This window comes from Nymphaea colorata, chromosome 1, assembly GCF_008831285.2.
Source record: "Nymphaea colorata isolate Beijing-Zhang1983 chromosome 1, ASM883128v2, whole genome shotgun sequence".
NCBI classification, from domain to species: Eukaryota; Viridiplantae; Streptophyta; class Magnoliopsida; order Nymphaeales; family Nymphaeaceae; genus Nymphaea; species Nymphaea colorata.
Genome location: NC_045138.2, coordinates 28,001,308 through 28,024,273, shown reverse-complemented (window position 1 = coordinate 28,024,273; position 22,966 = coordinate 28,001,308). Strand labels below are relative to the sequence as shown.

Sequence of the window (22,966 nt, the reverse complement as noted above, 5' to 3'; positions counted from 1 at the left end):
CTCACCTATCCATCCAATTCTGAAACTTGAAAGGGAAATCCTATTCATCCAATTCTGAAACTTGAAAGGGAAATCCTATTCATCCAATTCTGAAACTTGAAAGGGAAATCCTATCCAGATTTCACCCGAAGATCCAAATGAACAAAGTGAGAGTCGCTTTCTGTATTTTCACTAAAACGTACTTTTAACGATCATCACTACCAACTAACTGAAGGATATGTTTTGAATGACCAAAGACCTTTCAACAATCAGATAAAAATAAGTCTAACTCTTGGGAACTAGACTCTGGGTGAGCACAGACCACCACCAAGGGCAACATCGCGAGAGAAAGAAAGAGAGAGAGAGAGAGAAACAGAGAAGAAGCACGAACTGTCATTGAGGCCAGACCATTGACACCAGAGAAGGGATTACAAAAGTTAATGGGCAAGAGAGAGGGAGAATACACACTAGATTGGAATAAACATCTCTCAACCAATATCTATGAAAAGAAGTTGCTGTAGAAGGAGGAAGCGTCAAGAGGGTGAATGAGGTAGGTCAGCACCAACGCCACGATCATCAGCACATACGCTATCCCTTGATCAATCGATGTTCCTGTAAAATGCCATTCATCAGTGCAGCACAAAAAGGAAAAAACCCATTACCAACAGAATTCCACAAGCAGTTGACGTTTACAGAAGACAAGATTCCTATCAATTGTTTATAAGGATTTAAGCCTGTAACGGCCCGATATGGATTGCATTCGCCTCCACCGAAAAAACGTCAAGTCCTGATACAGACTCTTTCATATACATCCTGAATCAGCGGAATCGGTTTTGTATGTTCCATGGAACAATTTACTTCCAATTCCATATTGGCAGCCTGAATTTAACCGCAGTAAAGGATTGGCTGTCGTATGATGAAAAGGGTTCATTTCCTTTTATCAAGAGATTATTTTTTGTAGTTCTTTCACATATACTTCATGCACTTTTTTCCCCTTCTCTGGCAGCGTTACTGGGGAATATACCCAAATGATGGAACTGGTCAAATCTTCACACTGAGACGAAGCTGGGCTCTTTCTCATGAATAAAAGCAAAATTCAGTAAGGAAGGGAAAAGGTTGCTCTTCAACTCATTCTTAAAACAACAAGACCAGTCAATGACACTGACAAAGATGCACCCCAAAATCTTTGTCTCTGCCAATTCCCAAGAAAAACCCAAACCTAGAACCTCCAGAAAGCAGAAGTGGATCCCTTGGAAATGAAGACCTAATGTTGGCAAAACGTTTGTAATGTGCATAGTGACCACAACCAAGTGAGGCTTCAGAACGTACCATCGCTAGAAGGAGAAGGCGCAGGCGCCGCACTTGGTTGTCCCATGGCCGCCGGCAGGGACAGCCCTACCAAGAAGAAGCCCATGACTGCAAGAACATGTAACCTCTGCAACATCTCCATGAGCAAGGCCAGGTAGAGAGGTAACACCACCCTCCCACCCACCGGGCTTCTTCCTCCTTCACCCTCTTTTCTGATCTCTGGAACTGACTTGGGGATGCCTGCCACCACCAACGTGAAGGGAGGTGCGCCCTCTATTTGAAGGGGAGCCTAGGAGACGGCCACAGCCAAAACCGCCTTGTCATCCCCTGTTTTGGTGGCCGGAGCCCCAAAAGCTGGTAGCAGAGAAATCCAGACTGGATGCCTAACTGTTGCAGAGTATCCCAGGCAAATGGCATCTGGTTGGACCTATGAGATGTCCCCACGTGGATGGTGCCTTTCTGCATGCACGTTGTAGCCATTATTGCCAATTTGAGGGCAGCTCTTGCGTCGTCATTCCCGCTGCAATTTGGCTAGACTGGATTAGAGGGATCATCCTCTTCGTCTTTGTTTTTTTGAAGTGAAATATTCTGGGGCCTGGCTTTGACATCACAGCAGGGACTCACTAAGCTACAAAGTATGTTTGTTGAGATGGTTAGTTGGGAGAAGCCAAGTTGGCCCTTTCAAAAAATAATGCTTATTTCCTTATTCCCAAGAGAATGATGCACCTAATACTGAATCTTTTGTTTTTCTTTAGTCGGCAAGTTGAGGTTAGCCTGGCAATTAATAAATTGCGTTAAAAGGGCAGTGCACTTGGGTTACTGAACTCTTGACCTTTTTACTGCTTGAAGGTCTTAAGCTCCATCGTTTGGCCGGTTAGAGGGGCTTTTCTTCGGCCATATGTAGCATGTTATGCAACCAAGTACTGTTTGCGCCACGAAGACATCAAGACAAGAATCAAGCTAACTGGAATGAGCTAAAGATTGGTGTTAATTTCACAGTTAACTGTTTTCAATCTCAATTACTGTGAATATATTAGTAATTTCCCCTATAAGTGTGCCTTCATGGTTCCTGTATCACCAAGCCCTTATTCTTAGACGCATCATAGCAGTTCTGTCATAAATATTAACAACAGGAACGAAAACAATAAGATTAAGCCATTTGGGCATTAATTGTCGATTAATTATAGCCCCTTAGGGTTCAGACCTGGTACTTTAGTGACAAAGCAAGTCCTTTTGAACCAATTCTGCTTTAAAACCAGAATATCAAGGTCAGACGACCCTTTGAGTCTGTAATCTTCAAAGTTTAAATCACTCGCCAAGTTTTTGAACCTTTTTTTGTGCTTCCTATTATTAGGTCGGAAACGTTTCTAAACGATTTTTTTTCGATGGATGGGCGTTTATCTAGGTATTTGAAAACCCGAAAGATTACAACATAAATTTACCATTCATTTGATGCGTATATGTAGGCCACAAGAAAAAGAAATATCAATCACCTAACCAGAAGCAATCAATTCGCCCTGATTTTGGAAGGTCCCACCAAGCAAATTGTGGTTCATGGATCTTGCATAGCAGCATAGGAATCCTTCCATTATTGATGTTTACAAGGCAACGTTGATCTCCAATTGGTGCTGCCTAAAAAGGTTAGCTGGGCTCCCACAAATGTGCATGTGGCACATCCAACATTTACTATTCAACATTTAAAATACATCAATAGCCTCTTCCATGAAGATGTAGTGGTCAGAAAAATGGGCCGCCATTGTGATAGTCTCAAATCAATCCTGCCAACAATTAAACTGATGCACACTAGTTAAATCCAATCCCAAACTGAGCCCCACCTGATCCGCCATTTATGTTGAGAGTTACGTGCCCTGTGTGAGTCTTCCTTTTCACCATATATGTTTGGTTCTATCTTTTCTTCCCTATCATGGTGGTCGTTGCCCCATTTATGCACATTGATTGCTAACATGGCAACAACCCTGATGGAGGAAAGGCCTCCTTCCTTTTAGTGCAAGACATGGCTGTACAGGAAAATAACAAAAGGTAACCGATGACAAAATTGGACGGGATGAAAGCAATATAAAGAGCAGGACTTATACGTAAGATCCTTCGACAGCAAGCAACATCTTGAATCAATTTGAATTTGGGAGAGGATGGAGCCTCCAACTCAACCATCCCTGCCGGTCGGAAAGAAACTTAATTTGCAGGTCTAATTAAGATGTGGTATGCTGTCAAACGGAGTTTGGGAGGGTTGTCTCTAAGGAAGAAAAACCTGCCATGGCAAACCGATTGCCAAAGGTGACAGATTCAATATTGGCACCATTCGAATATCATGGACCACAATTTGGAGGATTCTCTAGAGAGCGGACGCCTCTTTTTTTTTTTTTTTTACAGTACTACCAGGAAGAGTCGCAGGGCTTTCATAGAATTTCTCTTCATAACGGTATTAGGAATTCACATTGCTTGCTGCACATCATAACAAGTATAGTTGAAAAGTGGGAAACTGTAAGATTAACTCCCTATTGAGTTCCCAAATTAGTGAACACTTCCAATGCGGCTTTGTTAGTGGAGGCGTGGTCATTTTCCGAAACTTCTTTGTCATATATGAGCAGATCAAGGCCAATATTCAATTCATATGTTAGTCAGATTTGTTTCAAACGGCTCGGTAACAAATGCCATTCAATTACCTGCTACTTGCAACATCATTTATTCATTTGTCAGCACGTCTTGTGTCCTCGCATGACAAGGCAATGCAAAAAATCTGTCATCCCTATCGATCAATGAAATACCACAAATTCTTTTCTTCTTTGGCCGGATGATCAGGAGCTGAGAAGCCGCCATTTCTTTTAGACGTATGAATTTGCTAGATGGAGACTTGCGCGTTGGCTGTGACCAACTTTGATTGTCCTTTTATCTAAAACCATAATTTTGGTCCCCAGTCGCCATGCTTCATCCGCCTGTCTGCCGGCACACGCGAATGAAGCCGCTTTTTCCGTTCTGGAGCAAGCAACATGCATGACAAACAACCATTTCTTGAGCTCTCAACTTCAAGGTCTTAAGGCCGGCCAGTTATACAAGCAACCCAAGTGTTGATTTTATCTTGTTTATTCAGGAAAACAGCTTTTATGAGTATGCATTCGTCTATTCCCAGTAATTTATCTTACCTTCTGACGTATTTCCATAGTTTTAACCAGCTACCAACTGGAGTCGTAGACAGCATGAACCAAGCGGAAAGGAAATGTTTTGGCGTTTCCGGTCTTATTGAAGACAACTTTGAGTTATTGTCCATTTCAAACCCGCTGACGGCATTTTCTCGGTGTAACCTGCAACCTTAAATATATAAATTGATGTGGCTGGAGATGACGAGCAGATGCTGACCCTGTTTTTTCAAAACATCACTTAAAGATGGACAATTTGGTGAAATGGGCTTGGCGCAATTCGGCTCTTAATCACACTCACGAATTTCCATCATCATTACATACTAAAAAAATGAAAACCAGTCCAGGGAAAAAATTTATGGCTTCTTGATATTAAGAAGAAAATTTTTCCTCAAATCGAGAGAGAATGAGAGAGAGTGAGTGAGAAACATGAGATAGTTTAAAGAGATTGAAAAAGTGGATTCTTAAAATACGGATGGATATGGTTGATATGGACTCAAAAATGAATTACAACACTCAAGAAAGTAAAGTTGGACTGTACACAAGAAGGAATAAGTCTTCTTTTTTTGTTAAAAGAACTTGCCATTCAGTGGAAGGCTATGGTCTAGGTAGCGAAAATGGTTTAAGAGCGCTGGGCGCAGTCCAGGTTGAACAGGGTAGTACTCTAAGGTACCTCAAGCCAACCAAACTTTAAGCCTAAGCAAATAGCCTGTTGAATGACTAAATGGTTAGCACTCAACAGATGTGGTTGACTCTACATGTAGAATGCGCACACATTGGCCACATCTGACTACTCTGCAAGGTAGTCTCATTACATCTCATGGAAACAGTTTTGTAGGCCATATAATGAAGGTGGAGTCCGGATAAGGCCTCTAATGGGCATGAACAGAGCCACAATGATCCAACTCGTGTTTGCTATTATTATTAGAAGCAAATACCTTCTAGGAATAATATTTGGTTGTGCAAAGGAAAAAGTCATCACTCTTAGTTATGTAAAAGAATGGTCAAGCATTGATATGACGTCAAAGATAAACTGGAGCGGAATATTACATATGGATATCTCACTCAATTCTGGTCGGATAAATGGCCTACTAGGAATAACATTACGTATTAGAAGCAAATAACTACTAGGAATAATCTTCAAAGGAAAAAGTCATCACTCTTAGTTATGGAAAAACGTGGACAAGCATTGATATGATGTCAAAGATAAAGTGGAGCGGAATATTACATATGAATGTCTCACTCAGTTCTGGTTGGATAAATGGCCTACTAGGAATAATATTACGTATTAGAAGCAAATACCTACTAGGAATAATATTTGGTTGTGCAAAGGAAAAAGTCATCACTCTTAGTTATGGAAAAACATGGTCAAGTATTGATATGATGTCAAAGATAAAGTGGAGCGGAATATTACATATGGATGTCTCACTCAATTCTGGTTGGATAAATGGGATTCTTCCATCACGGTTGATGATGCTCCACATGAACATTTGGGTCTGATTGTTACTAATCTTAATATTAGTGTACAACACATGCACACTAACACCAATGAAATGAACTGGCCTGAGGACTTGCTCGAGTTCATATTTGGGAAGCTACACGGAATCAACCTTTATATTAATCTTGGTCCAAATAGAATTATATAGAATGGCAAGTTCGTCACAAAAATGTCTACAAGAGATATTTGGCTATCATTAGGGATTCTTCCCAGGATCAAGGATGGAGGGATCTGACATGGAGAGGCGTTTATCACACTGGAAGTAAATGGGCCCTTTATCTAGCTACTATCTTCCTAATCACTGTTTACTTTGCCACTGTCAGGAAGAGAATCTGCATCATCTCCTTTTTGGATGTAAACACTTCCAAATTTTTCGCACTTTACTGCCAAGAGGTTCAACAAAAAGAGTTCCTCACTCGTCTGTTATTCAAGATCTTCAAAAGTGGCATGCAACATCTTTGAAAAGAGGCTGGATGGGGAAATGCTGGAGACCCATTTACTCTACTGCCATCTGGAAGATGTGGAATGTCAGGAATGAGACCTTGCATTTAGGTCGCATCTTCACAATTATGCAATTTGTTAAAATTGTTTGAGCGACCCGTGTTGAACATATTTGACTGTTGTTTGGAAAGACCTCACCAAGGAGGTAAACTCTAGATCGATTTTGGTGTTCACTGTGACCCATGGCCACCTGACGGCAGATATGAGATTTACATTCACATTCTTAATCCTACGCTTGACTCCAACAGATTATTGGAGTTGCGATCAGCAAGGGCCTAAAAGACCCTGTTCAGTCATTATGTGTTTGCAATAGGGCGACCTCCTTTTCCTACATGTAATAGAGATTTTCTCTAACAACATAAAATGGAAGAACTTTTTCGAAGAAACCCATGAAAGCAGGAATTCGATCCTTAGATCCTTCCCAGAAATATTCAATGCAGCCTAGAAACTTACTGTTGCTGATGACACCATTGCCTATGAAAATTGCGGATAAACTTATTGTTCCGATATGTGAAGCTGTGCATTTTTTTTTCTGTTGGCCTTGGCTGCACTTGTTGATTCCATGGACAGCTCATTTTTTTTTATAAGTAAATAGCTTAGGGAGGCCGAATCTCCCGGTAGGTTTGCATCGGAACTGGCATTACTATCCCGCTATTATCTATTTTTGAAGTTAACATAAGGGCATCAAATAATTATATGGTTAGATGAATAAGGTCAAGTAGATTAAGAATGCTGCTCACATTCTCTTACAATTATATAGTTCAAGCCTAAGGGAAAACATGGCCGATAAGATGCCAACACATGAATAACCTAAGCATCTTGAGTGACACAACTATAACTAGGAGTTTACCAGTTTCTTGGCCGTGATCTACAACCGAGTATAGAATCAAGAAGAGAAATTAATTGAGCGTCCAGTAGATGACGTTGCTAAAATATGCTAGAATGGTTGGCCTTAAGATGCACATATCAGACTCAGAGATCGAAATTTCTTCACGTTGAACATTTTCAGATAAATGTGTAATTTCCAAGTGAAAAATTTCTACAAGGCATCAATTACACTTCTAAAGTATACTTTTACCTCGAATAGGCCAGACTAAATATCTACAGCATAGACAACCTGTATTTCAGACTTTTGATGGCTCTATGTAGTCTAGATCTTCTGTAATTCCAACCTGTGACCATAAAGAAATGATAAAACCGTTGAGCTATCTAGAAGCATGCATTGAAATGAGAAAAGCGTCCATCTTAATGAAGGGATCAACTTTGGACATGTCAGCAATCCCTAACTGTATATGCAGCAGAAAGGTTACATGATAGTGCAATAAATCAAGTAAGAAAAGGGAACGATCAAACAATAAAGTTTTACCTCTCCATATAAATGTCCAAGTTGTTCCCTTGCTTGAGGAAAATTTTGCGAGCACCAGTGTTGCACTGTAAAAATGTTGTCTATGCAAAAAAACACGAGCTGATTGGATAAACTTGAAAACATCTCAAAACATATTTGGAAGTCAAGAGAACATCAATGAAGCTCCAAGAAGTACCTGTCCATCTATTTGTTGCAGAAACTGCAATTTCAGTAGCACTTTCTGTTCCAAGAAGAATTGTCAAAAACTTGCACCAAAAAGGACAATCAACGTTCCAAAATTTACACATGATTTGCATAACTTAATGTTCTGAAACAAAAGTAAAATAGAGGAGATGCAAAATACACCATCTAGATAACTAGATCATATAAAATGTCTAATATGGTGTACATAAGAATGAAAGAGTGCTGTTATGAAGATCAGCTAGTGACCTAAGGTTGGAAATTTCTTAGTTCATGCTTCCAAAGATCTCCAATAGAAACCCAAAAAAAATGCAATACTATATTTGCCTGTGGCTGTGTGGTATCTGGGGCAACTCGTCTCAGACCACATGAGGACAATATGAGCATCAGTGGAGTCTATGAAACAAATGTTTGCTCCAGTGCAGGTTGCACTTTCCAATGGATTAGCTCGATGAATCTATCCCTGGAGTGAGATGACAGCAACAGAACTTGGTCCAATACAGCTCCCACTTCTTAAAATTTTATTTATTCACTTGTCTAACAATACAATATTTCTTTTTCGGGATGCACATGCTAGCTTTGATCATTTTTATGATTATTTATATGACATTCAAGAAAAGGACGCAACATAAGATTCTGATCCAGCGAGTGGAGAAAAGTATTCATCTTAGTTACAAGGTTTTGACATAAATCATATGCATAACCCATACCCACAAATTAACGCATGCACACACACACACACACACACATAATGGATTACACACATGTGCACAGAGAGAGAGAGAGAGAGAGAGAGAGAGAGAGAGATGGATATTAAAGACTTCAATAAATCACTCTAGCAAAAGCATCCAAAAAACAGCAAATATGTGATCACGTGACTTCAACAAAATACTCTACATAAGCATTCAAAAGACAGAAAATATCAGATCGTGTGATCCAACAAATTACTCTAGCAAAAGCATCCAAAAAAAAAAAAAGAGATGATTACTTGAAATGCCAATTTTATTTTTCTTACTCATTGCATCAAGGGTGGCTGGGTCATTGTCAGCATAGAGCTCCATTTCATCCTGAGGCAAGCATTTAATGAGAAACATAGACTGAAAACTGAAAGGAGCTTTCATTGTCAACATCAATATGAACCATAGGATGTATTTTCATCACGTTGTATTTAAATAATCGAACGTCCAAGTTGAATCACCTTAAGTGCATTGTATTTCCGTTCTACAATCTTCATCTCCTCAAGAGCACTGTTCCTTTCATCCTGGAAAAATAACAAATTGAACCTAAATTTGAAATAAAACTGTACATATTTCATAAGGAAGAATTGATAACAGAACTTCTGACACCTACTGAGTCCTCCCTGCCTTTCTTTAGGTTCTCTCTCAATTCAACGAGCTCAGCAAGACGCTTCTTACTAGCTTTGATATCAGCTTCCAGCTTATAATGTGTATTCCGTAGCTGTTGAAAAGAGGGACGATATTAACAGAATGGTATTGGTGACTTAACTTAATAGATTTAAGCAGATGTGAATCAGAAAAAGGAAAGAGAAATCAAAATTGACCAGTAGTCAGGACCCAAACATACCTGGTTTCCTGCACAACTAGGTAGGCTCCAGAAGTAAACCTGTAGGGTTTTGGGGGTGGATTAAGGTAGAAGTCCAGAAGGTAAGGAAATAAATGGTGCTGACATTTACATATGAAATTGCATGCATGTGCTACACATATTTACAAGCACGCTCACGTTTAGTGCTAAGAAACTCATCCAAATTCACCAATATCTGGTCCATCTCAGGACATTCAACCATGAAGACAAGTACTAATTTGTGTTTCATTAAGTTATACGTGAACGAATCATTAGGCTTGACATTTACTATAATGTATTGCAACTGGTTCCGCAGCTTGAAGAAACCCACCATTTAGAGAAACATCATTACGTAATTAGTCAAGAAGTAAGATCACTTCCTCATAACTTTCAATTACACAATCAGCAGACTATTATTTTCCATTTTTAGATTTTAGAGTAAATAACACATGTAACGGCTAAGATATGCTCCCCCAATGTCATCTGTCACAGCAACAAGGGACCAAGATATAGGCATATTTCAGGCCATCATTCTGAAACAAGATGGTAGAGGGTTTAGTTATCATGGAATATCTCTTAGTGTAAATGTACAGAAACTCAACTGACACAAAAACCAAAAAATGTAACTATGTAAGCATCTTTTGTTATGAACAAATACAATACATGCACTCATACCATTAACGGGGGCACAAATACAAATTCAGGAAATGTCATGATCTTCATTGCATAATAGATTTCAAACGTCTGATTATAAGATGAAAACAAACTAGAGAAAATGAAATATCGAAAGCCAAACCAAACCACGGTATTGGTTACTCTTCCCAGGCTACTAAGTGGTAATGGTTTTACAAGCGTCCTGGGACTGTGATACAACTGGCCTGTTTTAGGTCTGACCTCCAACTTAGATTGGATCGATTTATCCAACTTAAATCAAGAGTGACATTTAAAACAATATCCAGGTAAACACTTACTTTTTGGTGTTTGCTTGAATCACGTTTCATGTTACCAGTTACAGGAAAAATACATCTTGTGATGAAATTTACATGCCTAATTATTGAATCAGAAAATATAGACACTCACAGAACTTCCAATCTTGTCTTTCAGCACAAGGTCATCGTCCACTAAACTCTGGACCACATCTTTCACAGTCTGGCTAACAACGCCTTTCTTAGGACCTAGTTTCTCAAGTTCTCTGAGCTGAGATGCCAAAAAGAAGACACCATTAGCGAAGAAATTGTTGACATATCGATTGAAGGAGCATACTTGTCCAAATGTGCCATAGGGTGTGATGAAAATTCAATGGCCAATGGGATTTTTGCATACAAAAGAACAAACGTAGCAGCAGAAACTACGTTGTGTCAGCCCCCAGTTACATCCCAGTTTATGATATATACACCAATATTTTGTGGTAGGAGAAACAGCACAGTGGAAAACAAAAAAACGAAAGGAAAATATATCACATCATGAAAAACTCTTTACTTGTGCAATATGTGAGGTCTCTACGTCAGAGAGATCATTTAGATGATAGCAGATTATTCATAGATTAAATTGATACAAGGAAAAGCAGAATTTATCTTGTTCCTTTTTGTCACACTACATAATGACCTATAGGAGGTCAAAAACAAACTATATTTTGGTAAATTTTCATTAACTGAAATTTTCATTTTTAATTTCAATATATTTAACATTTTTGAGCAGAAGGACAATACTGTTGTCCAGTACAGCATGCACAAGTTCTAGCAGGGGAAGGTTTACAGGCTACTAGGAGCCTTTTGTATGATAGGGTCAGGTTGTCAATCCATGCAAATGGAAAGTTTAGATATTCAAACAGATGATAACACACTAACAAGGAAAGGAATATTTTAGTGTCATTTCACATTGCTAATTAGAAGCATCCAGTGACCTGATCGGAACTCGTGCAACCTAACACAATTATGGTGCTTCATCTTCTTGATAAATTGCTAACCTTCATCGTCATCTGCTCACAAACAAATTCATAAGGAACGCATTTTTCATAACAAGACAGCTCAAAACTGACTTCAGCGAAAAGCTTCCTTCACCGAAGTACACAAATCTCCTGATCTTGGCAAGGTATGTGATAGAACGTAATCATAGGGGAACAGCACGAGCAGCGTTCAGCTCGGCAAAAAAAAAAAAAAAAAAAAAAAAAAAAAACGACATAAGGAATCGAAATCTGAGCTTAAAAAATTGCAGTTGCCTTGTGGGTTACCAGGAAAAAATCATGCGACTCATAGAAGATCTGAAGGATATGCTCACGCTTCTCTTCCAATGATAGACCTCGCTTCTTCGACTGAAAAAAAGAAAAAGAAAAGAGTTGGCTAGAAAATTAATGACAACCACAAACAGAAAAGGATCCTCGAGACAATGCCTTATCTGAGGTACAGGAACAGAAGGACTAGGAAAGAAAGCTTCAGAGCTAATGAAGATGAAAACGATAGAGGCACTAAAGAACTTATTTCCAAAAACAAAAGCAGAATCCCCTGCTTTCACCAACTCAATCAGGGAAAACAGAGGGTTCACATACAAGAATGAAGTTTGAGATAACTGGGAATTCGTTCCCTGATACCGCTCAAAAAATCAAAACGTAAACCCTCATATTCTGCGATTCTCGGAAATTTCCAGAAGGAAATGTAGACGGTTCAAACTTCCTGCTGGCAAGAAGAAAGACGATCCACCACAAAATGAAAAATAAGCAGAAGAGAATTTGGAAGACAAAGCGAAGGAAAATTAATGAGGCTTACCATATTTTCAGAATTTCCCAGACAGGTAGAGAGAGGAAAGCGAGCGGGAAATTTCGCTCGGCCTTGTGATTTGGAGGATGGGCCAACAAAAAAATGGGGCCCGGATGGACCTCAGACCCAGATTCGGCATCCGTTTCGGCTGGCTTTTTAGATTGTCCCGTTTCGATCACGATGCTCTCTCGATCGTGATCCTCGATGCTTAATTAATTTTGCAATATCTGATCTGTTTCCAACCCTTGGCCGCCCGTGATACGATCCAAATCATTTTCAATAAGAAAATTCGGATCGGCTGTGCAGGATTCCTTTACCGAATCCAATGAAGTATGATTTCTGTGGTTTTTTATATTTTATGGATTTGAAACAAACATCGAATCTGATTTTCGGCAGAGTCTGATTAATCAGATGTAGTAACTAAGCAGTTACATACGCGCGACCCGGATCCAGTCCATTTAATCGCACCCATAAACAAATATTTGTAAATTAAGTCTTTTATCTTTATATCTGCTAATCTCTCTCTCCTGTTTTTCCTTTTGCAGCCAGCGCTATAATGCAAAAGAGAAATTGGAGATCTGACCCATTCTTGCCGCGAAGGTTTCCATGTGTCCAGTCGCCAGTACCTGGCTAGATAAAAGCTGGCCGAATGCAAATTTTTATGGGCAGGCCTGTCCGCTGCGCTTAGAACCAGTGGATCTCCAAAACAGAAATCGTATCATAATTGTTTTGAAGTAAACATGTAAAAAATCTATATAGTAGACGCTGTATGTGTAGATAGACTCAATTTAAGGTGATCTAATAAATTTGGGTTTGTATCATCTCATTTGGTATAGATTATTTTTGTAAAAACCAAAGAAGATCCATATCCGATTTGTGAACCTTCATAAGTCTAGTTGTGGTTCAAGGCACAAAGGATAGGAAGAAATTCCATTGTGTGATCTCCTTTACCCCATCTGAGAGGATTTAATGTTATACCCTGCAGCCTCTTGAAGATTCACTGGACCCTCTTTCACTTGTGCGATCGATATCGGTATGCTTCCGCAAACTTCTTAATGTCTAACGTTATCGATCCTTATATGCTTTAGCATGTACAACATGTTTGCTTGTTTATGCCTTCAAAACATACAGCAAAGACATGGTTTACTAGAAATCTTATTTTATTACACAAGATAGTGTATTGTCTAAAAAGTCTCTACGGCAGCAGCAGGGGAGCACTTGGCCACACAGCTGAAATGTTGGTGGAAGCGTCTAAGGACACAATAAAGTTGATGTTGCAAAAACCATTCTTCGTGGAGAGGGAAGGCATTGACTATGGCGTTACCTTGCTGAAGGATGAGAAAAAGAATCCATGTCCAGGAGAGCTGGATTCGTTGACAGTAATATGGAGCCCAGTTCCTTAGATTGCCTTTTGCTTTGCAACTGGTGCTCAGTCCCGATATCTATGGCCTCCTCCAGTTCTCTCACAATTTCAGTCATGGTAGGCCGCGTGATTCCTTTCTTTGCGGTGCATGCAATTGCCATCTCTGCGACTTTCCATACGGAATTGATATCATATTCGCCCTGCAACCGACGGTCTACTATGCTCGCAACATCTCCGCTCATGATTTTGGGCATCACAAATTCAAGATTATGGACTCTCTGCGATCCTCGAGTGAGTACAGCATTCTGGCCTGTGATGAGCTCAAACAGGACGACTCCAAAGCTATAAACATCGCTCTTCTCCGTAAGTTTGTTTGTAGAGTAATACCTGGAAACGCAAACGAGAAAAGTTCCGGGGTCTTAGAAAAAAATAATACAGTATGCATCCAAATATGGATTCTTCTACCCTTGCATTATATCCTTTAGACTATCGTGCCTTTTTCCATCTACCAAATAAAAAATCCTCCATATATTCAGCATGTTTCTAGTTGGCTGTGTACAGAATGGGGCAGTTCATAGTTAGTATGCACAAGCATCTGTTACAGAAATTATCAATGGATTGATGGGTGTAACAATATGAGAAGCTACTGCTGGCAAAGGCTGGGAGATGACAAGGCTGATAGCAGTGGCAATCGAATCAGGTTCATATACGCAATCTGACTCATTTTCATCTTTAATCAAGGCCCCAGAGTGTTCCGTTCCACAAGACCAAAGTCTTTATTTACTTGTCCTTAAAAGGTAGGGGAAACTAATTTTAGATTTTTTCTATATTCTGAGAACCTGAGATGCTCTCAAGGGAAGGGTCTCTACAGATAGATGTTCAATATAAGCGAGACAGATTTGCAGTAGAAAAGTTGAACATACTCAGGGTCTATGTATCCAGGTGTTCCAGCAACTACAGTTGATACATGCGTTGTCTCTTCTGTAATGCATATCTTGGACAGACCAAAGTCTGCAATCTTGGCTTCCAATTTGTCATTTAAGAGGATGTTTTTCGTCTTGACGTCTCTGTGTATTATTGGTGGTCTACATCCGGCATGCAGATACTCCAATCCTGCGCTCCAACAGCTCCACAGTAAATATTAATTAATTAAACATATAATGAGAAGTGCTACAAAATGGGATCTGGCTCCGAAAGCGAACCCTTTGCAACGCTGTGAGCGATTTGCAGTCTTTGTCTCCAGTCCAACATATCTGATGTTTCTATTTCATCTGAAAAAGGCGCCCAAGTTCTAGTTAGATACTTGCTTTACACAATATATAACACACACATAGACACATGCATTTGTGAGAATGTGCTAGTGCATGTCCTAAAGAGTGTTAACCGGGAAAAGCTGTTATAAATTGCCTATGAAATTAAACAAAGAGTCGTGGTTTTTGTTATTCAGAGTTGTGCCCTGGCGTTTTAGCAAAAAGCTGTATAACAGGATTTGGCATTTTCTTTTTATTGTGTTCTAAAGCGGCATGAAATAAGCTAGTAATCTCACACCAAATCTTGGTCAGGTGGAAAGAAATGATCGCTTTTAGACCGTCCTTTTAGCTCCTAGATGCAAAGCTGTTTCCTCTCTGTTTCTCTCTGTCTCTCTCTGTTCTGCCTAATTTTCCATCTGTGTGGTTCTCCACCCAACTCTCGTTGGACGATTGTTTCTGTTGTGTATTTTGGCATCGTTTAACTTAGTTCGTTTTCTGCTCTCTCTCTCTCTCTCTGTGTTGCAGATGTAAGCTGTGAGTACTTTGAGCGGAAAACGTATACCTGAGAGTAACATCTGCAGGTCTCCGTTCTTCATGTACTCGTAGACCAGGATCATTTTCTGATCTTCATCACAGAACCCAATAAAAGAAACCAAACACTTGTGGTGAACTTTCATTAACAGCTCAACCTGAAATAAGATGCAAACGATGACCTCCAAATACTTCTTGTTACATAAAAATAAAGAAAAAATGTCATCTTTTGTCACACTATAATTAACCTCGGCAGTGTACTCCTTGATTCCTTGTGAAAATATGCCGGTCATTAATTTAACTGCAACTTCTCGGCCATCCCAAAGTCGACCATAAAAGACAGTGCAGGATCCCCCTTTGCCTATCACCCTTTCGAAGTTATTGGTGATTTCCACAATTTCATCATATGCGAAAGTGCACATTTTCCCACTAGGTCGTGAAGATTTTCGCCCTCGATTATTGTCTTCATCACAAAAATTAACTGTTAACTTTATGTATATATTGAACACAAAATTACAGTTCTAATTTTCATCATGATACGTTTTAGAAAATTCATTAAGGTTTATGAACATATAACTGAAGGTAGAAACAGACCTCGCCTCTTTCTCTTTGAGTTGACCGTGATGAACGCCAGTATTATTACACCTACAGCCACAACTGACGAAGACGCCACTGAGATTATAACTATCAAATTTCTCTTCTTATCACTTGCTTTTCCCTGGTTGCAGGGATCTTGTTGGCATATCTGGGGATTGTTGTCGATCCTTAGGAAGGCGCGGCCAAAGACTGTCTTTAGTATGCTTCAATTTAAGAAATAGAAGAGAAGAAACAAAAAAAAAAAAAAAAAGGTGAAGCCAGGGAGGGCAAGCCACAAAATTTTATCTGACCTCAATGTGAGCCCAGTTGCCTCCTTTTCCTTCAAACCACTCGGAATTGATCCCGACAAATTATTGCTCGACAAATCTCTGAATTCATTAAAAAAATCATATAACCTAGAAATACTTGTTAATTTGATTATGCACCTAGACAGTGTTATTGAAAAATACTCACATATCGGACAGGTACGGCAAGTCTGCTAGAAAAGATGGCAAAGATCCACGAATATTGTTCATTGATAAGTTCCTAGATTCATCAAACATAGAGATGAAATAAGAGATATGAGATAAAGTCGTAAGAAAATAGAACATTTTAATTCCAAACGAAGACGCGGTGTCTTACAATTTTCTGAGTGCTGTTAATTGCGAAAGATGGACGGAAATTGCACCACTTAGTCCAGCATTAGACAGATCCCTATAAATAACAGTTTCTGTAAGCACATCAGTCGAACCAGGCACGCACTAATCGTTCTTTGAAGGTGGGACCGAATGATCTCACATGAAAATAGCAAGCTTCTTTACATTTCGATATCAAACTACAAGTGTTACTGTTTATAGGTGGATCAAATGGTCTTTGGTCTGTAAACTGATCGTTGGTTCTGTGACCGGAGATCGGAAGGAGATACTAGATCATGTGCTTCCTCCTCGAACATATTAATTTCTAAGGAGTGGAAGTAAAATCTTACAGGGCTTCTATTCTTGGAGACGATTGATTGTCAAGGCTGCAGGTCAAGCCGTCCCAAGGAGCATCGAGAGGTAAGCATGGATCGGCGTTCCAATTCTTTTTTATCTGGTAGTAATCTTGCACGGCCTTGATAGCAAGAACTGTGTATAAAAGAAAAAGCTTTTCCGTTAAAATCCGATAGGCTGAAGCTCAAACAGACGCTCTACAATTTTATGGCAAGAGAGTCGCACCCTTGATCTAGGGCTTGTGGGTGATTGACTAAAAGAGAAAAGGAAAAGGGAAAGGTCAAAAGAAGCGCACCGTCTTGAGGAAAAGTTGCAGCGCCACCGGGCTGGACGAACCTGTAAACCTCAAAGGCGTTGAGGATGGGGCCATAGTCTGAACCTTGGCTGGCCTCCACCGTGAAAGAGTACTGGGCAAGGTGGAAAGGCCTTGTCGTGAAAACGGTGAATATGTCACGGTTGTTGAGGCTGAAGGGCCCATACCAATGGTCACCGTTCAACTTTATCGTCAAGTTCCTCTGGAGCGTCGACGCTAGCACCTCACCAAATCCCAAAACAAAATGGTAGCTGTCAGAGGGCTCACCTGACCAGGTGATGAGTATGGGATGTGCAGAGGCGACTGCAGTTCGCATTACTGCGGGCGGCAAACTGAAGCGAGTTCCCTGCTCGTTTAGAGTCGCAGCGGTGCTGACGGGAGTTCCGTATCGGGAAGAGCTTGGTGTCCAAATACGATCGTATGCATCATCGGGGAACCTGCCGGTAACCATCACGGATGAACCATGGTTGATCCAAATTTAAACAGAGCAGAAAAGCAAATCCAGATCATTATGTCAATGATGATTCTTGATCAGATGCGAGTTGCTTACCTCACAGATGCAGTTCCACCAACGTCTACCCTCTGGAAGGTCACAAGTGAAGAAGTGGCATTCACCTTGTAACCATTGATACCGCTGAGGGGACGGAGCTCCAAACCCGAAATAAAGGGCACGCCCATTGAAGTATTAACAAGGCACACGCTCATGGTTGCTGTTGTTGCACTGCTTAGCATCTCCGTCCAGTACATATGAGTTGCGTTGTCTAGCTTGACGGTATCCCAAAGATCAACTCCAAGGTAGAGATCGAAGCTGGGGGCCGTGTTGGCTCCGTCATAGTTGCCATACATGAAGGATGCCCGAACCAGATAGTTGGTGCCCTGGGTCACAGGCAGACTGTAGCAGTTCCTCTTGTAACGAGGGAAGTATCTAAGAGTCCGGTAGATCGTTGGCGCATCGTTGGGGATGCCAGAGTCGAGCTGCTTCTCGAACCCGTTGCTTGTGAATTTACTGTCGGAGACGTACTCGAGAGTGGTTTCACTTCTGTAGGTTGCATTGGCCGGAAGCCCGCAGTCGATGTTGAGGAAGCCTGACACAATAGATGTTTTAGACACTTATAAGAGTGGCATATATTCTTCCGGCGGGCCGGAAAATTAAACTAAGTATTTGCTCTAAATTTGGGTCAGATTTCATTACCACTCCGCGAACCTGGATTTTTGAAGATTTTCACATTTAAAATGCAGATCTCTGTTTTGTTTGTGCATGGTTTTATAACATTTAAATCCAAGTCAACATCTAAACACTGTGTCATGGAATGACCCACCACGCGTCATTCTTAAAAAAATTGGACACTCTCCGGCAGCATCAGATGCTGTTTAGCAGTAGCATGTTCTTGTAACAGGATTGCACAGACAAAAAAAACTTAACATTTATGACAGCGTTTAGCAAGTAAAATACTGTATTTTTTAAGCATGCGTTTTTATAACATATGATATACAAAAAACTTGTGTTCTCCTAATACATTACATACATATGATCTAAGCTGTTTAATTTGGACCGTAGGATAATTTTCTTTTTCTTCTTCAAACCTGCCGGTAAAACCTTCGAATCACTCTGACAGTTAAACCATGCTCTACTGTTAGGAAGATTGCTGATTGGAATGAAGCTATGAAATAGAATTCCATTTGTTTCACTCTGACGGTGCGGACAATATTCCCATGTGTTCGATTGGTTTTTTCTTTCTCTGTGCTCCCTAAAAAAAAAGGTAATCAAGTTATGACATGGTTCAGGAAACCAATAACAATTGCGATTCCCCTTGTTGGCTGCATCACAACTACACATGTTGAGAAATTAACTGACACTGCTTTTATTTTGTCAACATCTAAGCAGCATATTCAGTTATTCAACTGATATGATTCTTTTTTTGGTTTTAAGGAATTGCAATATTTTCTTATTCTATTGTCTTCTAAATCCATTCTGCGCTTTGCTAACTTGCCTAATCTAACCATCCAAACATAACTAATTCGCCCTTTCTCCAAGGTGAAAGATGGATTTTGAAGATTCTATTTTGTTGATGAAAACAAGCTTGACATTCTACATGTCAGAAGGTAGCTAACATCCCATAGTGTCAGATTTACAAGAATTCGTCCACCTTGGCCTGGCTCTATTTGGATATCAAACTATTAGTTGAATTATGTTTAATGACAAACCAATCATGATCCTTTGCAATGCAGCAATACTCCTTAATTTCATATTCATTTCCAACTGATGATCACACTCCAAAAAATTTACTTAGTAATACTTATGCAAGTTAAATAGCGTTATCCGTGAGAAATAAGCGCGTATGTTGATTGCTGGTTTGAATCTATAATTGTCTGATCTGGAATTTCATTTGCAAGGTTGACAAAGTATTACTTCTTCACGTCGTCAAGATATAAGTTTGTCGTGTGGCTTCATATTTCCGTTAAGAGTGGGCGCCGGGCCAAACAGGGGCCTGGGTCCAGGCCGAAAAAACCGGGATTGGTGGGCTGGCCCGGGCTAGGCTCGATCCGGCCTGTTAATATTTAAAAAATAGCTTTTATTTTTAATTTAATAATATATATTTTTTATTATTGAAAAATGCATTTGATATCAAAAAATACTTTATAATTAATTTTTTTTATCATAACGGGGTCTAACCCGACCCGGCCCGATGCCCACCCCTGATTTCCCTATCATTGTTTCTTTGGCATGTTGGAGAATAACCGACATCATTAGCTTTTTCAATATGTTATTGGTATTAAAGGCCAATTGTATGCTCGAAATGTTAAACGGGTCGAGTTCAAAGAACTCTACTCTGTTTAGACTTGACTTGGCTCAACTGCACAATAAATGTTAAATTATAATGACAGAATAGTTAAACAAGTAGCAACGACTAAACGAGCTAATGGAATTAAACTAGCTAAAAGAAATGAGATATGCTTAACATAAACGAGTTAAATGGATCGAGTTCGATGTTGTATCTCGAACTCGAATTTTCCAAGTCGAGTGAAACTCGAGTTGACCCAGCTCAAGCTTGACCGTGTGCAGCCTTGAGTCGAAAATTGGTCAGGTCGCCAATTCAGTCAATCTACCGATTCGAACCATTCAGCCGAATTGGTTATCAATGGGTAAACAAAAACTATTATACCAATTTAAAAAACTGAACTCCGTATACCAGACCACAAATTAAGAATAGGAAAAATAATATAAATGATTTAGGATAGATGATGCCCTTGGATTAACTGAATCGATTTACCTCCGACTCAATTCGAAGATTTTTACCCATGGCTGGCCTGGAAACATGCCTGGACCAAAGAATGCCTATTATGTGGCGTACCTTCATATGAAGCGAGAGGAGCACCAACGGGTACGCCGGTCAAATTGATTTAAGATTCACGCCTGATGCATGTCAGATAAATTTTCCTATCAAAAAGCTGAGACGCATTATTTGAGTAAATTGAGACAGAGAAGCTGGTTGCCAGTTTTTGATTCATGAGATAACTAATCATCCTCCAAAAACTTCATGAGCTGCCACATTTTTAAAGATAATTGAGATAGACAAGATGGATTTCTAAGGAGGAAATTTCATCGTTCCCTTGATTCATGAGAAAAATCACCCATATAAAAGTTGAGGCACCTTCGAGAGATGCCGTTCACCCTTGGGAACACAAGAATCACGATAACAGAACCCTAGCAAAACGCGAGTTTGTCCATTATCTCATAGTGGACGCAGTCACACAACAGAATCCTAATTATACGGGACAAGAAAAAGGAAGTAGAATTATGACAATAGCGTACGCGCGCTATATTCTCAATGGTTTCGGCAGATCTTCAATCAGTTGGCCTTCCAGTTAAGCAGCAAATTCTTTATAAGCGAGCGAGGGAGAGAGAGAGAGAGAGAGAGAGCCTGATCAAGAGTAGAAAGGAGAAGATCTAACCGACAGTACAGTGCGGAGGGATGGGAAGGGTCTCCTTACCTTTCTGGGCAGCAGCTAGGAGCAAAGTAGAGGACTGGCAGAGCAGAAGGAAGACACAAAAAGGGTTGATCATCATGAACATCGGCAGCATCAGATGCTGTTTATCTGATAACTTTCCTGTATGAACAGAAGTAACATCTTATAACCGACAGCCATTGGCGGCTAACATCTTATAACTGAAAGCCATCGACAACAGCTTGGAACAAGTCAAATGAGTTTTAAAAGATGGTTGGATGGACGTCACCATTCTGAGCGCCGCACGCAACTCGTTCTTCTTAATTTAACTTCGTCACATGGCTGTCAGGGGCATCTCTCTCTCTCTCTGTGTGTGTGTGTGTGTGTGTGTGTGCCTTTGTATGTGTGTTCCAGGTGCAAAATGTGACTGCTTTAAGAGGAACATGGATACCTGAGAGTAGCATCTGTAGTTCTCCTTTCTTCGTGTACTCATAGACCAAGATCACCTTCTGATCTTCATCACATTAACTCAATAAAGGACACTAAAGACCTGTGGTGAACTTTCATCAACAACTCGACCTGAAATAAGATCCAAATAGTGACCACCATGCACTCCTCTTTGTCACATACAAACAAACAAATGCCTTTCTCTCTCACAAATTAACTTCGCCAGTGAACTCCTTGATTCCTTGCGAAAATCTTCCAGTCATTAATTTAACTGCAACTTCTTGGCCATCCCGAAGTCATCCACAAAAGAGAGTGCAGGATCCCCCTTTACCTATTACTCTCTCAAAGGTTGTGGTGATTCCACTACTTCATCATAAAAGAAAGTGCAGATTATTCCACTAGCTCTTGAATTCCCTCTCTAGATTGTTGCCTTCATCATGTTCATGATTCTACTTCAGCAACATTTGGACCTACAGCCTCCTGGCCTGTTTCTCCTTGGCATTCAACAAAGAATATAAAATTCATCTCTTTTTCATAACATGGCATGGCACTTACATGGTAAACTTCAGAGTTCATATGTGGTTCTATCTAAAATAATTGCAAAGAATCAAAATATTTACAAAATGAATGTTAACTACGTCTTAGAAAAAAGGAGAAGAAACATTAACTACGAACCAGTATCATACAAAGTGGCACTCTTAAATGGCATACTTCTGTTGCATAAGCGATGAGCTTAGTTAAGCTGTTCGAGCTCTAAATCGAGTTTGTTTCACAGTAAATTGAGATTGGTAAGAAGGTTCGTGAGCGAGCCCTAATCACCATGCTTTACAAGGACAACAGTTTTTAATTTGATAGCTTTCCTATTTTTCTCTTATGTTCACCACCTTTGGTGGTAAAGTTTGATGAAAATGTTAAAAAGTTACTTCTTTTCTTTGTTAAACATACTTGTCCTTCCAGACTCATTTATGTAATCAAACAAGATGTAGAACTCCCAATATGCTGTATTAACAAAAGAAAGGAAGATGCATGGGGTCAATATAGAAAACTTAAAACGGCAAAAAAGACTCTAACAATAGCTAGTGTTATAAATACAACATTGGGGAAAAAAAGTCATGCACAAAGTAAAAAAAAAACATACTACAGAAAAATTTGGCAAGGCATTAACTCAAAAGAAACATAACTCCAAAACCAAAGCATGGAGGAGAAGATGAACGCCAGTGTACTTACT

At 39.8% G+C, this 22,966-nt stretch overlaps 2 protein-coding genes across 3 annotated transcripts; both read right to left on the bottom strand.

Moving 5' to 3' along the window:
* Positions 1-7,410: 7,410 nt before the first annotated feature.
* On the bottom strand, positions 7,411-12,469 carry LOC116252538 (meiotic nuclear division protein 1 homolog). Of its 2 annotated transcripts, XM_031626884.2 has the most exons (10): positions 12,331-12,469; positions 11,799-11,879; positions 10,649-10,765; positions 9,572-9,610; positions 9,338-9,445; positions 9,186-9,248; positions 9,003-9,054; positions 7,983-8,027; positions 7,808-7,887; positions 7,411-7,613 (listed from the first exon to the last, which is right to left on the bottom strand). In XM_031626884.2, the coding sequence occupies exons 1-10, from the start codon at positions 12,331-12,333 to the stop codon at positions 7,566-7,568; spliced, it is 636 nt and encodes a 211-aa protein (XP_031482744.1). In that variant the 5' UTR covers positions 12,334-12,469; the 3' UTR covers positions 7,411-7,565. The 2 variants fall into 2 exon arrangements, with proteins under 2 accessions (XP_031482744.1, XP_049932584.1); XM_050076627.1 differs by lacking the exon at positions 10,649-10,765.
* Positions 12,470-13,518: 1,049 nt separating this feature from the next.
* LOC116267735 (probable LRR receptor-like serine/threonine-protein kinase At1g05700) lies at positions 13,519-21,630 on the bottom strand. Its single transcript, XM_031649614.1, has 13 exons — positions 21,337-21,630; positions 17,894-18,428; positions 17,326-17,780; positions 17,027-17,165; positions 16,684-16,755; positions 16,516-16,587; positions 16,353-16,430; positions 16,060-16,229; positions 15,714-15,928; positions 15,497-15,623; positions 14,887-14,955; positions 14,608-14,797; positions 13,519-14,071 (listed from the first exon to the last, which is right to left on the bottom strand). Exons 1-13 carry the CDS (start codon positions 21,425-21,427, stop codon positions 13,642-13,644), a joined length of 2,643 nt encoding a protein of 880 aa, XP_031505474.1. The 5' UTR covers positions 21,428-21,630; the 3' UTR covers positions 13,519-13,641.
* Between the last annotated feature and the right edge of the window lie 1,336 nt (positions 21,631-22,966).